At 49.8% G+C, this 17787-nt stretch overlaps 1 protein-coding gene across 1 annotated transcript; it reads right to left on the bottom strand.

The window, feature by feature from the left end:
* Positions 1-10629: 10629 nt before the first annotated feature.
* LOC145977292 (uncharacterized) lies at positions 10630-12255 on the bottom strand. The gene is made up of 3 exons (XM_083109151.1): positions 12015-12255; positions 11295-11659; positions 10630-11184 (listed from the first exon to the last, which is right to left on the bottom strand). The coding sequence occupies exons 1-3, from the start codon at positions 12253-12255 to the stop codon at positions 10630-10632; spliced, it is 1161 nt and encodes a 386-aa protein (XP_082965277.1).
* Positions 12256-17787: the final 5532 nt, after the last annotated feature.

Here is a 17787-nt window from a genome sequence, read left to right as displayed (position 1 = left end):
GAGTGAAATCTCCCCGACTCAGAAAAAACAAAGGGTCGCCCAGGGCAATAAAAGTGAAACTCGGGTCGCGTCATAAAACATAGATCGGGGTAATAAAAGTGAAACTACAGACACAGGATCTCTCGAACAAGAATTTTCAAGTTTTCCACTTACCTGATATCTTCTAGAATTTTCCGGAATATTCTTTGCCACGTGTTTGATTATTTCCTTTGCTAATTAATTATGCAGCTGTGATGGATGACGTTGCGCCTCGTGGATCCTTCTCGTGAAAAGTTGTCGGGCGGTAGAGCTTGTCCTCGCTTATCTATCGGTGTGAGCTGAGTTGGCCACCTTAATCTCGCACTCGTTACTTATACTTTACCAGAGAAGTTCGTATTCTTTGTTGTAATGATTCAACTGCACGATATAGTCAATGAACGCGGTAATATCTTGCTACTAAATGACGGAGTTGATTTTTCCTACCGGCACGGCGTGTCTGGCATTGTAGAGAATAAAAGTCATATTCAGATTTGTGTTGTCTTGGCAATGGCTCGATGTATGGCGGTTCTCACTATCAAGGATTACCTTGGCTGTGTCTGCGAGCGGGTCGTCCTCTCGGAACAAATACCACAACTCTAAATTATTAATTTGAATAATTATTTATGTCTCAGGTTCTCTGTAGCGGCGAGCGGTTCGTCCTCTTTGAGCCGTCACTTCAAAAATCCGAAATTCTGTTATAATTATTATTATGAATCTATTATCACGCGCCTGGATAAGAATATATCTATATTAACGTCGCGTCACGTGGAATATGGATTTAGTGGAGTAGGATACTTTTGAATAATCACAAGATTTAGCACACACTAATATACAGAGTGTAACAGAGGCGCAACTTTACTCAATAATCACCGCTTTATTAAGCATTATAGGAAAAAATGATTCAGGACTTTTCGACTCGATTTTTAATTAGGAATAACGCTATTTGCTCCGTGGGCGCTTTTTCAGTTACACCCTGTATATTTCTACATTAATACACACTACATAATATGGCTTATATTTTAGAATAAAGTTAAAGTTAACAAAATTAGAATTAACTTAGAATTAGAATTTAAAGTTAGAATTAGAATTACCATTTAAAGTTAGAACTGGAATTAGAATTTAGAGTTAGAGCCCAGCTTAGGATTTGTCGGTCCGGTTGTCGCGAGTTAGTCTGACTGAGTCTGGGCCTGCTCTGAGATCCCTCGATTTCGACGGCTCGGCCGCTGTGGCGGTTGAGAGTGGGGAACCCCTAAAATAGGGAGCTCTGAAAGTAGAATAAGCTAACGGAGCGCCGCCCTACGACGCTGACTGGAGTTTAATGTCATGGCGCGCCATTGGCGCGCAGTTCAAAGTGCGCTAAATGGACTTTATGATTTTTATAAGAGAGAAGGAAAAGAAAAGTTTGAAAATTGGCGGGACGTGACACTTCCTTTACATATGGAAAGAAAAGATATATTAAAAATAATTAGTCTAAAAGTTTAATAAGCGCTTTGATTCCCCTCTATCCTCAAAGTCAATCCTTTAAATATAAAGATTCTAATTTTCTATTAATAAAATATATGTTTAAATATATTAGTGTATTAATAAAGTATGTTGATATATATATCATTATGTTTGATTGTAAAGGGTGTAGAATTCTTATCATACGCTCCTGAAAAATGGGAGTAGGAAAGTAGGGATAAAGAAGATTCCTCCTTGCTTTCCTGCGTGAGACACGAGGCAGTTGAGTTGAGTCGGGAATTGAGTCTAGTCGAGATATATCCATTCGTATACCAATTCTCCAAATGTCTATATCTCGATATAGACATTTGGAGAATTATGTAGAAAATTAGAAGAATTTTATGCGCCAGAACCGTTAAAAATTGCGGAAATATATACTTTTCCCAAGCGTTTGCAAAAGGAGGGTGAGTCAGCGCAGGAGTATATGGCGGCTTTGCAGAAACTCTCTTTACATTGTAAATTTGGCAATTATTTAAAAACGGAGATACGCATCAATACGTTTTTGTGATAAAATACCCGCGGATTCAAGCTAGACTATTGGAAACTGTAGATCTGACAATGGAGTCAGTCCTTAATATTGCTTGCTCCATGGAAAAAACAGATCAAGGGATTCATCAATTGAAAGAAGATCAAAAAGGGTCAGGGCCCTTAGTGCCTGTGGACTACATTAGAACAGGAGCCAAATCCAAAAAGAAAAGGAAAGAGAAGGAATGCCAGAGGCCGGTGCCGTCTATGAAACCGGAAGCGAAGAATAATGACGAATAGTTCTTCTAATAATAGTTCTTCTAAAAGTGACTCGATTAACGCTTTGTTCGTTTCGTTCGAAATTATCGTTATTGTCTAGTTTGCGCGCTTCGGACGATTCAGAACTCGAATAGCAGTCTTCTAAATTTTTTCGTACGCTATTTCGGATGTCGCGAGCAGCTTCTTCCGCTACTTGTATCGGTATCCTAATCTATTTGCCAATCGTGCTGGCTCGCTCAAAAATCACGGGCTTTGGAATCTAACTCGCTTTAGTTGTTCCGACATTTAATTATAAATTTGCGACTTACATTAGTAGTACGATGACTCGCATGGTCGCGTATCGGGTCGCTCGATTGCTGACGCTGCGTGTTGATATGATGGGTCGTTGTCCCACGGTGACGCGTTGTCCGTCGGCGATGCGTTGCCTCTGCGAAGGTTGTAGATCGGTGCTGGTCCTTGAGCGCTGGTGTCCCCTTTCGGCTTTCAGCTGCTTGACCGTGATTCCTTATCTGCTTTCCGTCGTCCGTAGGTGTTGCGTGTTCGGTGGCTTGTTTTAGTCCATCCGCTTTAATGTATTTGCTTTCTTAGGCTTCCTTTTGATGTATTTTTTAATTTGTATCTTTTTTTCTGTTCCAGCCGTTAGTAGTCTGAATTCGGCGGTTCTTCCGGCGTGCATCCCACCGCTGCCATCAATATGTTGTGCCGGGAGCGGCACGGGATGTGGGAAGCAGTCGGGAGATATGAAATATCTCAGGCCGCCGAAGGATCAGGAGCCGGGGTTTCGGCTGCTTTTAATAATTTAATATAATTTTTGTTTAATTATACCTTGTATTTCAATCTTCGGAATATACATCAATTTGTACAGAAGCCTCTCTTATTTCTGCTGATTTAGTTGAGTCTTTCCGCCTTGTCCTTCGTCTTCGATAATAATCTCTAAAACAGTTTTCTTATAACACGTGATCGGTTCGCACTTAACACTGATTACACTTGCTTTACGACTGTTCGCTGTGCTCCTCCGGTGGTTCGTATTTAAACCCTTGTTTGAGGAGGTTTTTTGAGAGGGGGACCGCTTAGTAACATAGCCACATGGGGTCATGGTGCGGTCAAATTGAAGTGCAAGCGAAGATGATTTGGTGTCGAAATCCTTCGTTGCACTTCCGCGTTTTTTGGCGAATTCGCTGGTGGTTCGCTGAGATAGTGACTTTATGAGGTGAATGCTCGATATCGCATTTAGCAATAATATTTTATGCTAACGCTTAATATTTTAATTATGTACAGGTTATAGTCTGTGAGACTATAACAGTCGATTTATAGAAAATTTAAGTGATATAAGACCGCTCAACGAATTATTGAAAAAGAACGTTTTAAGTGGACGCAGGAATGTGAAAAAGCTTTTAACTGTGCCAAGCAAGCTTTTTGTAGTGATAATATATTAGTATCATTTAATCCAAAACTGCCAATTGTTGTAGCTACAGATGCCAGTCCGTATGGAGTCTGCGCGGTTTTGTCACATAAATACCCGGATGGGTCAGAACGAGTAATACAATACGCTTCACGTACTTTAAATGAAACGCAGAATAAAAACATTCCATAATTTTTTATACGGTATTCATTTTACATTGCTTACGGATAATAAACCGATTACACAAATTTTGAATCCACGTAAGGGTTTACCGGCGTATAGCGCAATGCGCATGCAGCATTACGCGGTTTTTCTTCAAGGTTTTGATTTTGATATCAAATACAGGAAAACTGAAAATCATGGTAATGCTGATGCGTTCTCTCGATTACCGATTAAAGAGAAAAGTTTATCAAATTATGATGCATTGGATATTTATACTATGGAAACTGTAAATATGTTGCCAGTTAAAGCTAACGAAATTCGAATAGAAACGTTCAAGGATACTGATCTGGTGAAAATAAAAGAAGCATTAGAAACCGGAAAAAGTTTGAGAAAGTTAGGATTACAGGATCACGAATTTACTTTGTGTAATGGAATATTATTGCGAAAAGATAGAGTAGTGATTCCAAAAACTTTAAAAGATAAAATTCTTAAAGAACTACATTCTGGACATGTAGGAATTGTTAGAATGAAGGGTTTAGGGAGAAATTATATATGGTGGCGTAGTATCGATAAAGATACCGAAAATACGGTATAAAATTGTAAAGAATGTAGTCGTCACATGAATAATCCTAAACCAGTGTCATGGCATCATTGGGAGCCTACGGAAGAACCGTTCCCAAGAATTCATATAGATTTTGCATTTGACCATTTGAAGATTACAATTTCTTAGTTTGCGTAGATTCGTTTTCAAAATGGCCCGAAGTATATATAATGAAAAGTATTACCGCGAAATGTACAATAGAAAAATGTCGAAAAATATTTTCAAGATTTGATATACCGCAGATATTAGTAACGGATAATGGTAGAACGTTTATTTCGCAGGAGTTTCAAGACTTTATTGAAACTAATAGAATTATTTATAAACGAACGGCTCCGTATCATCCAGCGACTAATGGTTTAATGGAAAGTTTCGTGCAAACACTTAAGCAAGGGTTACGTAAAGTTAAATTAACGAAAGATATGATAGAAGAAAATGTTCAAAAATTTCTTTTTCATTATCGCATCACTCCAATTCCAGAGTTGAAGAGATCGCCAGCGGAAATTATGTTTGGGCGAAAGTTGCGTAGTCGATTGGATTTAATTTTTCCTAAAGAATTAATAACAATGATAAATTTAAAATGCGATGATGAAACGAGGAATTTTCAGATTGGAGATAACATAGCCGCACGGAAATATTTAAATAAAAAAATTAAATGGCGTTTTGGCACGGTAGTTAGAAAGTTAGGAAAGCTTCACTATTTAATAAAATTAGAAAATGGAAAAATATGGAAGCGACACATAAATCAGTTACGCAGTGATAAATCTAAGAATACAGAAATTGTTAAAGCGAGAGAGGAACTTGATGTAGCGTGTAACAGAGATAACGCGGTTGATATTCCAACCGAGGAAGAGACAGAGAAGAACGCGCCGAAAAAGATATCTGCAGAGCAGGAAAAAGAATCTAGGCAAAATGTAAATGTACGTCTTCGACGCAGAAGATTGGAACTAGCTTATTTTAAAGATTATTTGGTTTCTTATTAGAGTAAGAATTTTTGTTAAAAAGGGGAAGAGCTAATATATACAGGGTGGCCCACGTAAAGTGTTACAAATTTATATCTCGGAAACGAAGCAATTTAGAGAAAAATGTTTCAGACAAAAGTTGTATGGTTTCAAGGGGGACATAAGATGGTGTCATTAGTTTGACCTTGAAGAGTCACCTGAAAGTCATGTGAAGGTCACCTCCAACTTTTTAAATGGGTCACCCTATATGCTTTTGCATATTCTTGTAGCTCATCTTGAGAGCTTTCCAAACCACTATTCCATTTCAAAAATTCAAGGTGGCCTTGTCGTGACCTTGGCGACGCCATCCAAGGTCAAACACATGGCGCCAGTAAATAGACCTTTTTACACCCTACAACTTTTGTTGAAACAATTTTTTGTAAAACCTATTTTTTGTGATATTTCGAGGTCCCGACTCTTTCGAACACTCCGTATGCCGTAGCGATGTAATGACACGTTTCCGACCCCAGGTTCATTTACAAAAAATGATTCTTATGGTGCCCCCGACAATCTCTGAAAATTTGTCGCTAGAATTTCCGAACACCCTGTATATAGGAAAATAATAACTTATATATAGGATAAAAAAAAAATTTCGGTAAATGTTTACTTTACGTTGCACAGCTCAAAAAAATTTTATTTTCACATATGTTGTAGAGGATACATTCCTAAGTAATACACCGTTTGAATTTTGCGGCGGTCTCGTTTCTGAGATATACACTTTTGAAGTTTCATACTTTTATGTCATCTTTTCGTTATATCCTATTTATGTGTTTACATTTTTTGTTTACATTTGCTCATCACGATTTCATATTATATTTTACTTGTGTGTTTATATTTTTTGTTTACGTTTGCTCGTTATCCCTTCCATGTCGCTAAGCTATAGAATTATTGTTTAGTTTCGCTAAACAAAAATTGTACTTTTTATTTTATCTAAACTTTTAATAAGTGTGTATATAACTTCCTTCATTTTGCAAAGTACACGCGTGAACACCGCATGTTCCGCCCTACGGGGGGCTCCACTGGCCGAGGTCACCTCCTCATCGGAGCTATCAATCCCGCTCCAGCGAGCCCTCTTGGCACGATGGTTCCTCGCCATCGAGGGGGGAAAGTGGGGAGTCTTACTCTCGAGGCGCTTTTTATCTCCTCGATCTCCCTTCGGAGCTTTTTATTCTCCTTTCGGAGCCTCTCTTCTCTCTCGCCGAAGACGAATGGTTTCGTCGCTCTCTCCTTTTTCCTGGCCCGGGTTATTGGTAACTGCTCTGCACGTAGCCGCTGATCGCCTCAACTTGCCGACCAGGAAACCCTTCATGTTTGCGGAGCAGTTTGCTGCCTTAAACATTTGGGTAGTCTCCTGAATCAGCTGCGCGGCCAGGTCTGGTGTTGGGGCCCCAGCGAGCTCCTCCTCCAGCTTCCACCTTGAGGAAAGCCTTCCATGCCTTAGTTTTAGGAACCGAGTTGTCAAAGATCTTTGCGATCCTCTCCTCGAGTTCCTTATCCTTCCTCTGCCTATCCCTCTCCTCTTTCTCTCTGACCAGGCGATAGTCTACGTATTCGTCCGTAGTAAATGGTCTTCCCGGTCCCCTCTTCTCCTGGGAGACTTCGTCCTCTAGTACCGAGCAGACATCTATATTGTCGTCTTCCTCCGCTTCTTTTCTAGTGAACTCCCCTTCTTTGGCATCCCCGTCTATGGAGTCTGCATCAAAGTCGCCCATTTGCGCGACCTCCATATCGCTGCAGATCTTCGTAGGCGCTAGCGACTGGGTTAACCACGCGTGGTTGACCTCCTGCACGCGGCGGAGCAAGCTCCGCTTTGCGTCTCCCTGGCCTCTGTGCTAACAGTGGGGGTGGGACAAAGTCCCACGCCGCACAATGGGTCTAGAAGCTCCTTTTGTGGTTAAAATTCGAGCCGTGCGCCAATTCTTAACGGATTTTCATTATTTTTTTTTAATTTTTCGGAAATTGAATAATCTATACAAATATTCTGCGCCAATTTTGATTTCGTTCTAAATTCAAAATGGCGGATCCCATAAAGTGGGCATAAAATGCCAAAACTATGAATGCGAGTAAATTTGTAACAAACCGTGCATGTATTTACGAAAAAATATTATTATGTGTTGTATAGTCGATAATGACGAATCTGCAATTTAAGTAAAAGAAAATGGCGGATCCAAGATGGCGGAAAACTTAATAAATATACTTCGTAATATGAATGCTAATAAGTTCATTACATCTTGAAACATTACGTAAGACCCTTTACTAATATCAAGATATTCATCATGAAGAGGTAGATTTTTTTAGACTGTACGTACACATATATATTTTAAAATTGTCTTTTGTTCTTAATGTTTTAAATTTTTTTCGAGTTTTTTGATTTTTTCGATTTTTTATTTTTTTAGATTTTTTAAAATTTATTTTAAAGGATCAACAAATTAATTTACATTTAATTTAATAGCAACTGTAATACATCTTCGTCTAATTCTACGGTAGTTTTTCGAGAATTACTTCTAAGACTGGTTATATACGGATCTGATGTGTAAAGTAATGTATGAAAGACATCTTCATTTGCGGCAAACCTGGAACATTTCCTAGCATGATGTAATCTGAACTTCTTGTCTTTATTTCTTGATTCCTGTGCATCTTCGGATAACTGTCCAAGTGGTAAAATGGCATTGTAACGAATTATATCCTCTCCATGAATTAATACTTTATGTACGGATGATGGCATATGATACCATTCATATTTAGTTACGTACAACTCTTTAGTCGAAGCAAGTTGAGGCAGACGGTGTATTTGTTAATACTTGTACCACCTTTCCATCTACCATTGTTACTTTAAAGAATCAACGTGTGTTATATGTACGCATTTGTTTGTATACGCTTGTATACACGCAATAACTTCGACTACTGACTGCTAGTGTGTTGTATACCGAAAAGCTTCGACTGAAGTTGATTCACAGTTAGACTGTTTTTTTTTTGGTAACCCTGGGGAAATGCTTTATGCATACCCCCGCACCCTCGGGGGAGGGGCGGGGGTTATGCGGGACTCCCGACCATAAACGCCGGTTTACCCGCTAAAACCCCAGGGATGGCCTTCCGCGCGTCTGGAGGGGCAGGCGGGGACCCGGGACTGGCTGATGCAATTCATCGGCATCCCCGACTGGTCTCCCCTCCGCGCTTAGGACCCGGCGGCCTTTTTGGTGCTGACCGCCGGGCCTCCATCCTGGGGGAGGGCGTAGCCCTCCCCCCTCCCTCCTAACTGTGGAGGAATGGGGCCATACCATCCTCCCACCTTCCTCGTGGACCCGTCTGGTCGCCTCGGGCCCCCGCCCTCGGCGACCGGGTCCAGAGGGAATCGCACAGCGGGGCGTCCGCGGACGCCTCCCGTGCATTCCAGGGGGGTACTCGGTCCCCCCCTTCAACTGCTAACTCCGCCCTTTGTTCGGGCTCGAGGGAGCCGTAGCTCACTCTCCTCTTCCAACGCCGCTCCTCTGACGTTGTGAGGAGGGAGAAGGGACTGGTCCTCTTCTCACCTCCTCGCCATCCCGCTTGGGTGCAGATCGGCGCTCGCGTGGGAGTAGGCGTTACGCTGCCTCCCCCCGCGTCTCATCTTCCCTGTGTTGGGAGGGACATAGCCCCCCTCAACGCGAGTCTCTGGCTCCTCCTGACTGCTGGGGCCGGAGGGGATGGAGGGGGGGTGTTCGTACAATCCCCTCGTCCCCCTCGGACTTCCCCTCCTCTTCGTCGCTGCTGTCCGCGACCGCCCCCCGCCGGTGTTGGTGGCGCTGCCAATTCCCGACGGCGGATACGCTCCGCCGTCTCCTTTTGCAGCACCACCTCGCAGAAGGCGACGACAGCCCTCCACACCTCCTCGCTGCCGACCATCTTGGCTACCAAGACTGGCAGCGAGAGGTTCTCCCCGGCCACCATCCTGAGTGCACGGCGCTGCTCGCACCACGCCTCGCAGTGTTCGAGGGTGTGCTGCGCCGTGTCACACAGGATGGGGCAGTGGTGGCACGCCGTGGTGGGTTCCCGGTTGATTTGACGCAGGTACTTGCCGAAGCAACCATACCCCGTCAGCACCTGCGTCAACCGGAATGTAACCTACCCCTGAGCTCTGTCTCCACTCGGAAAGACAGGGCCGGACGGCCTCGACGGTCCTCTGACCCGCTGTACGCGGGTCGGAGAGGAGAGTGTTCCACCTCTCCAACATTGACCCCCGGGCATAGATCCGGATGATCTTCTTGGCCTTGGGCGGCAGCCTTCCACCTATGGCCCCTAGAGCCTCCCGCTCGCACCGATATACTTCGGCGTACATCGAAGCGAGAAGCTCCAGGGGGGGCCACCTGCCAGGACGGTTGCCGCAGCGTGCGACACCGTCCTGTACGCCCTCACCACTCTGGCGGTCATGCATCTTTGCATACGGCGAAGGCGATCCTTCGCCTGCCGTCTGGCCGCCAGGTCTGTCACCCATATGGGTGCGCCGTACAGGGCCACTGAATTAATAGTGGCCATGTACATTCGGCGCACCCAACCATCCGGACCCCCAAGGTTTGGGAGGAGTCGGGCAAGTGCCGCCGCGACCCTCTCCACCCTGGGGGCAAAGGCATCGAAGTGATGCCCAAACGTCCATGTACCGTCCAGCAGGAGACCGAGATACTTTAATCGGTCTCCCACCAGGATGGAGGTTTCACCGACACTGATATGGGTCGGCGGCGGTGCTCCGGAGGCTTTGTTATGGAAGAACATCGCCTCCATTTTCGGCACCGCCACTTGGAGACCCATATCAGTGATCTCCTTCACCACGCGTGCCACCGCAATTTCGGCCCTGGCCGCAGCGTCCCCCCAGCTATCCCCCACGGCCACAACGAGCGTGTCATCCGCATAGCAGATGGCGCTGCAGCCGCGGGGGAGCGGCAGGCAGAGTACCTTGTCGTATGCGAGGTCCCAGAGTAGGGGTCCCAGAACGGACCCCTGCGGGACCCCGCAGCGGATACCCCTGGTATGTTGGCCATCCTGGCCGACATACTCCAGACTCCTGTCCTGGAAATACTCGCTTATGACCCCCACGAGGTAGCAGGGGACCCCGCGCTCGCGCAAGGCGTCCCCCACTCGGTCCCAGGGCAGGGTGTTAAACGCATTTTTGATATCCAGCGATATCGCCATGCACACCCTGCCCTCCGACGTCGCGGCCTCCGCGAGGGATCTCACGCGCTTGAGGCGTCGATCGTGGATCTCCCCTCGCGGAAGCCGTACTGCTCCTCGTGGAGGTCTCCTTCCCGGGACAGGTGCTGGATGAGGCGGGTCGCGAGAATCCTCTCGAAAATCTTACCCACCTCATTCAGCAGGCATATCGGCCTGTATGCCGATGGAGTACCCGCTTCTCTGCCCGCCTTGGGAAGAAGGACCAGTTTGGCCTTCTTCCACTGCTGGAGGGACTGCCCGCGTCTGAGGCACTTGTTGAAGATGTGCCCCAGACGTGCGCCCAGAAAGTCTAGGGCACGGACCCATATCTTTCCCGGTATGCTGTCCGGACCTGGGACCTTACGAGACCCGATCCTCCGGACGGCCCGGGAAAGTTCAACCCCGGAGACTAGTTGCTCCTCGATCAGTTCGTGGGGTCCGTCTAGATCTGGATCCCACTCTAGAGTGGACCCCTCCACCAAACGTGGGAAAAGGGTATCCACGATGTCGCCGAGGAGCTGCGACTCCAGGGTCTCCGTCACCGGGGGCGTCCAGGCTCTGTGCCTTTTGAGTACAATCTTATACGGACCCCCATGGGTCCGTGTTTAGGGACGAGAGTAACTCGTCCCAGCATTTTTCCCTAGACCTTCTAATAGCGCTACTAAGGGCGCATCGGGCTCTTCTGAACGCAGCCAGGGCCTCCACCCTGTCGTCTTCGTCCCCGTTTCTCGGGAACCTCGAGAGGGCCCTGCGAGCCTGGACCGACGAGCGACGGAGCTCCGCCAGCTCGTCGGTCCACCAATAGGTGGCCCGCCTGGGGGGGGTGGGACTTGGCGCAGATGCGATGCATTGTGTCCCGCAGCCAGTCCACCTCTCGGTGGATGTCCCACTCCCCCTCCTCCTCGTCCTTCAATCCCCATGTGGTGGCCATGAGGGCGATCTTCAATTTCTCGTCATCGAGCTTGGTGAGGGCCCACCGTTTCTCGCCCCCGGAGGGTGGGCGTCGCACTGGCTGACGCGCGATCCCGAGGACTACCTCGATGTACTGATGATCTGAGAGGGTTTCCCCCCTCAGATCCTCAATCACGCGTCAGCTGCTGACTCTGTGCGCGGCACTTGGGGAGGCCATCGTAATGTCAATGACTGACTCCCCCTGCGGCGGAACACATGTGCTGGCACGGCCCGTGTTTAATAAGCCGAGGCCGTGCCCGCTCATCCAATCCTCCAGGGGCTGCCCCCTGGGATTCCGGCGGGTATCGCCCCAGGCCGAGGACCTCGCGTTGAAGTCCCCGGCCACTATGATAAGGGCATCGGGGGTGTCGCGACGAATGTCATCAGCGATCACCCGCTCAAGGAGCGCGTTGTACCCATTGGAATCCCATCTCGGGGGGGCGTAACACGATATTACGTGATAGGGCCCCCACTTCGTTGCGATGTATCCCCCCCTCTCCCAATGGTCTGGAGAGGGGGGAGAGATCGACCGCCGCCGTGCCGCTGGTGTCCCCGACCCAATTTGGGTTATCCTCGGGGATCCGATACGGCTCGGCGACGATCGCCAATCCCAAACCACGCTCTGCCAGGCATTGCATCATGAGATGTTGCGCCTGACGGGCGTGATTGAGATTGGCCTGGAGGATCCGTGTGGCCATATCTAGACGCGATTACACGGCTCCTCCATTGCCACCTCCATGGGAGTGCCCTCCACGTCGATACGTGGAGAGCATTCCTCGGGCGCGTTCTTCGCGCCCCTTTCCTTCTCCTCTCTGCGCGGGAGTGGCTCCGTCTCCATCTTCTCCACTGTGGAGGAGGTGGAGGCTACCGCCATAACCTTCTCGGGGGCTGGGAGATTATGGTTCTTCCCCCTGCGGGAGGTGGCAGGCTTACTCGTTTGAGTTTTACCCGCCCCCCACCCTTATTCCCTTTGGGGGCGTTGCACGCCCTCGATCCAGCTCGGTGTCCGGCCGGTCGCCCTAGGTCTAAACAGACCGGGCATTGTTGCGGCCGCGCGCAGTCCCTCGCGACGTGACCGGGCCGTCCGCACCTATAAGACTGCACGCTCCACGTCGCTCGGGCACTGGGCTCTCACATGGTCCTTGCCAAGGCATCGGAAGCACTGGAGGGGCCTGGCCTCCAGTGCCTCGACGCGGGCGTTCGTCCACCCGATCTTGAGCCTCCCAGCGGCAGACAAGATGTTTGCCACCGCCAGGGGGCATCTCGCCGTTTCCAACCCTCTGCCGGTTACCCTGATGGGTCCAACTTGGACTTGCTCAGGGGCGCATTTGCCGACAGAGGTTATGGCCTTGATCAGGTCCCCCTCCTCCACGGCATCGCAGAGATCCCTAATACGGATCTCCGCCGTGGGAGAGGGGCGGGGTCACCCTAACTCCCTCGATCCCGGCAAGGGCCTCGCTGACGCGCTTGGCGAGTGCGTCGGCCTTCTCCTGGTGTTTGGGGCCCCCGACCTCAAAGATCTGGGCCCCCGTGACGGCTCTACGTGCCGACATTCCTTCTATCCCCAGGCTGGCCGGATCGACCTGATCCATAGTCAGCCTGAGGACTTCCTTGTACTTCCCGTCCGGACACGTGATAACGATCGCGGCCGTGCGCGGTGCCCTTCGTTTCCTTCCCTTTCTTTCCCCTTCTTCGCAGGGGGGGCAAGGGGCTGAGCCTGTGCTTGGAGAGGCTTCCCAGCCTCTTTAGGCTTGATCTGAGCGGGGGCGTCACCGGCGCGTACCGCCTCGGCCCGAGCCTTCCCCTTACCGGCTTCCTTCCTTACCACCATCCACTCTTTGTCCCCCTTAATGGGGGGCGGTGGGTCTAGTTTGACGGCGGTAGCCGTCTTGCCACCCTTCTGAGAGGGGGCTTCTCCTGCCTTCTTCCCAGGTCCCTGGTCGCCTTTGGAGGGTTAAGGGGGCTTTGGTTCCCTCCCCTCCTCTGGCCGGCCGGCCGGACCGGGTTGAGGGGCAACTAGCTTACTCCTCTTCTTCCTTTTCTTTTTCTTCTTACCGCCACCCACCGGTACCTCCGCCAACGTGACGGTAGGCACCGGGGGCCCCGCCTCCCTCTGCATCTGTGCATTCCCCCTCTGAGACCTGGAGGCTTTGGCCTCCCGGTCGATGACCGAGGGGGACACATATTGCTCTAGTGTCAGGGAGACGGGTTTAGCTGGAGCGGACTCGGTTGGTGGCCCGGCCGGGAGTGAACCCCGGCCGAAGCCATACGATGCCGTGTCTGAGGGCATCGGGGGGGGAGTATAATCCTCCCCCCTCAGTGCGCACAGCTGACTCTTCAGAGAGTTCAACTGCGCCCACAACACCCTATATTCCAACCCCTCCTTGTTGCCTTGGAGACTCATCTTCTCCAAGACAGGGGTCAGAGCCGACATCAGCGCGTCGTGTTCGGCCCTCTTCCCTTCTTCGAGGCCAGGTGGATATGGGTCCACCTGCCTCTCAACCCCTCTCAGGGTCAGACCCGTTCTGATGAGCGGCCTTTTCTTTTGGGGGGCTCCCCTTCCTGTATCCTCCCTCCTCCTCTCCCCTCTCTGCGGTAGAGGAGGGAAGGCCACCATATTCTCCAGGGGAGGAAGGTCTTACCCTTTCCCTCCCCCTCCGAGTCCGTCAACTCGGCAACCCTTCTCCTCTTTGCAGCGGAGGAGCGCTTCTGCCGAGCCATTGTCGGAGCGAGGGGGGACAATCGAAGGGGGGAGACGAGTCTATATACTCCATCTCCCCTATGAGCCGGATGTTTTCGGCCCTGAGCTCCCCAATTATCTTGGGGAGCTCATCAGTGTCCCCCTCCCTACGGACTTCTCTGGCCCTGGCGGCCAAAACACTGGTGGCTGCCCGAACCAGTGCTACAGCCCCCCGCAGCTCCCTAACCAGGCTGCCTTTCATACTATTGGAGCAGTCGGCAATCTTAAAGATTTTGACCGACTGCTCCACCATCCTGGAGGCGATATCCTGGGTAGGAGTTTCGGCTAGCTCGTACTCGAGCTCCTCTTCCCTCTTCTGCACCATGGCCCATTTCTCCTTCCCCTTCGGAGGGAAGGACCTAAGGGCCTCTGCCGCCCTCCTCGTCTTCTCCATCTTCTTGAACCTAAGGGCCCTCTGCGCGTCCTTTAGCTTCTTCCTCTGAAACTCGCCCGTGGTTTCGGGACGTCCCGGGCCTCTCTTTTCTTTTTGCCCGGTGATCTCGTCCAGGACCTCTTCGATTCCAACATCGACCTCGCTAGGGGAGTCACCGCTTACTCCAGCGGGCTTCCCCTGGGAGCTCAAAAAGTCCATGATGACAATCGGTGCGGGGGGCATGTCCCTGTCCGCACCGACATCCTGGACCACCTCATCCTGGGCCACCTCATCCTTGGCGGGGGTATCAGAGGTCCCCAACCCGCTAGTTCCGGGATGTGGGTCTGGCGTCTCCTTTTAGGAGACTCCCCCTCCGTCTTCGCCGTCAACACAAACGTGGAGTCGGTCTTCTCCACGCCAAAGTGGACCACCTCCATCCTATCCATAAGGACGCATGGTCTTCGGTCCACGACAGCGGCAACGGGCTTCGGTTTCTCGTAAGGAGCCTCCCTGCTCCTGCCACGGCTTCTGGCCGCAGTTGCCTTACCGGTCGATCTTGTTGACCGTAGGCTTGATGTGCGGCTGATTTGGAGTCCAAGCCCGTCTCCCTCAAAAGTCTCCTCCCCGCACACTTGATTTTTATTTTTAAGGTTTTGATTTTTAGGTGTAGTCATCGTGAATTAATCCCACGATCCCCCATCGGCTCCCTCGTCCGGGTATACCGAGGACTCCTCGAGATAAATCTCGACGGGGAGCCCTGAGTTCCCCCAGGGGGACGAGATACACCACGGGCCGGCGGCCAAAGGCAGCACCGGCGCAGGGTCTCAGCTCCTTACTGACCCATGGGGATTTGACTCCCCATGGGCTTTCGGGGGTTCCGTGCCTCCGATTTCACGGATACCGATGGGGATGGCGCCACCCGAGGGGCCCCACGGACGGTTAGGACGGGGCAGCCGCTCCCCTACCCCGCCTTACCCGCCGTGGCGACCAGCTCATTGCTCGCCCCAGATCCTCGAGATCTGGGGCCTAGCGCCGTCCCGGTGGTTGCCGCTTTGGAAGGGGAAACGGTTGCGGCAACCACCGGGTACATCTACTCGCCGCCAGACCCCGACCTCGGAATATGTCCGAGCGGCTCTGGCGGCTGGCAGCGGCGAGGGACCCGTTGGGGGGAAGACTTCCCCCCAGGAACACCCAGCCGCTGCTTCCTCCGTCGCACCGACCCGAGCTCGGAAACGTCCGAGTGGCCCGGCACGACCCAGGCCGGCAGCCCGGGCAAGCCCGGTTGTCCGGATATCTCCGGACGTAATATTACCGGCCCGTCGCCTTTCCTACCTGGCGCGTATCCCGGAGTCACACTCCGGGCCGTTTGCCAGGCGGTGGAGGCCCTCCCCCTTGTGGGACGCCGCTTCCCCCCAAGACGGTGGACGCCCAACTATGGACGCCACCCGTAGACAGGGAGGACCGGCACCCACATCCCCCTTGGACAGAGGACCCATCCGACTGGGCAAGCCCAGCCGGCCCCCCTCCGTCCACTGTGGGACGCTGAAGAGACGCACCGCACCGGGTCGACATCCAAGGATATCGCCTCCCCGGACGCGGGAGTGCCCCCCAGCCATCACATCCCCCCAACTGGGGATCCAGGAGACCCCATGCCGGAGTGCACGCCCTGAAAAGGATGTCATCCCCAGACACAAAGTCCATCCCCCTTCACCCCATCCCCCCTCACGGCCCGAAGCCGTCCACACCCCTCAAGCGGGAGCACCCGCCAAACCATCGGGATGGTAGGCCCCACCGCAAGCAGCAGGGTCATCCCTAACGGTCGCGGTGGACCGGGCGATTGTAGTCAGGGCCGCCTACCCCTATGCGCATCAGGTCATAGTGCCCGGAGGGAGCGCAACCCCCCTTCTCTCCTCTTTCGAGGAGAGGAAGTGCAATGGACGCTCTTAGTAGGGCCCCGCCCGCCCAGGCCGGAATGGCAGTCAGTGACTAACCAGACCGCTCCAGTCGACCGGGACCCCTTAAGCCCTTCCACCACGACAAGGTGGCGTCCATCGGAAGGGATTCATAGTTAGACTGACTTCTAGTGTGTTGTATGTATGCATTTGTTTGTATACGCTTGTATACACGCAATAACTTCGACTACTGACTGCTAGTGTGTTGTATACTCTTTAAAATCATTTTATCGACGCACACATAACACTATGGCATCTTTTAAAATCATTAAACGTAATATCTGTCTTGCCTTAATAGAACACGGCAAACATTTTTCTACAACCGAAAGATATCAAGGAAAATTTCGATCTCTCTGAAAACGAGCTGGTGTGTGTGCTTAATATGGTACGGAAGAATTTGCTTCCCGAATTTCAAAAACGTTGGAATCAGGCTTATAGGAAAAAGGAACGATTCCTGCAAAAGAATGCTAGCTGGTTGAACAGTGAATATTCCGTGAATTTGTATACATTCGATGAACCTTCTACATCTGGAAAGAAAGTAGGGAGACCATGCAAGGCTTTCAAAGAATCGGCCGAAGTAACACAAAAACAAAAAGCTATAAAATTATTCCGTGATTTAGGACTTGATCATATCTATCACTCATATATTCGAGGACTGCGTTCAATTGGTGAGGAAAAAGAATCAGAAATTATTCAACAGTTACGATCTGCATCACCAGAGGTAAAAGAAATGATGCACCAACAGCTAACTAAAGATCATACTCCTATAGTTTCGTTTACTAATGAGGAAGCTTTGGCTATGTTTGTTGATTTAGATTTAACAAGAAATCAATATGTGCACCTCAGAAAATGCTTAATAGAAAAGGGATGTAGATTATTGCCATCTTACAAACAAATAGATCAAGCGAAAGAGGAATGCTATCCGGATAAATCAAATATTAAAATAACCGATACTAGCGCAAAGGTAAATCTGCAGTCCCTTTTAAATCATACTACCAATCGATTGTTGATGATAAATTCGCTTCAAACGATGAATCCACGAAACTTTGTTTTATACAGTAAGTGGGGTTGTGATGGTTCATCCGGACAATCTGAATATAAACAAATACTTTCCAGAGAGAGTGAGTTAATTTCTGATGCCAATTTGTTAATATCATCTTTGGTT

Source organism: Camponotus vicinus, unplaced genomic scaffold (genome assembly GCF_025532165.1).
Source record: "Camponotus vicinus isolate PSW18456_S1 unplaced genomic scaffold, iyCamVici1.0 SCAF_9, whole genome shotgun sequence".
NCBI lineage: Eukaryota > Metazoa > Arthropoda > Insecta > Hymenoptera > Formicidae > Camponotus > Camponotus vicinus.
This window is presented reverse-complemented; position numbering and strand designations above follow the sequence as displayed.

Bases quoted from the DNA above. Each gene is read 5' to 3' on its own strand.
- LOC145977292 (XM_083109151.1), bottom strand. From the start codon at position 12,255: ATGGCCACACGGATCCTCCAGGCCAATCTCAATCACGCCCGTCAGGCG. The intron at 11,660-12,014 runs GTAATATCGTGT...AAACCCTCTCAG, and splicing joins CGAAGTGGGGGCCCTATCAC to ATCATCAGTACATCGAGGTA. The intron at 11,185-11,294 runs GTTCAGAAGAGC...GGTCCGTATAAG, and splicing joins AGGGTGGAGGCCCTGGCTGC to ATTGTACTCAAAAGGCACAG.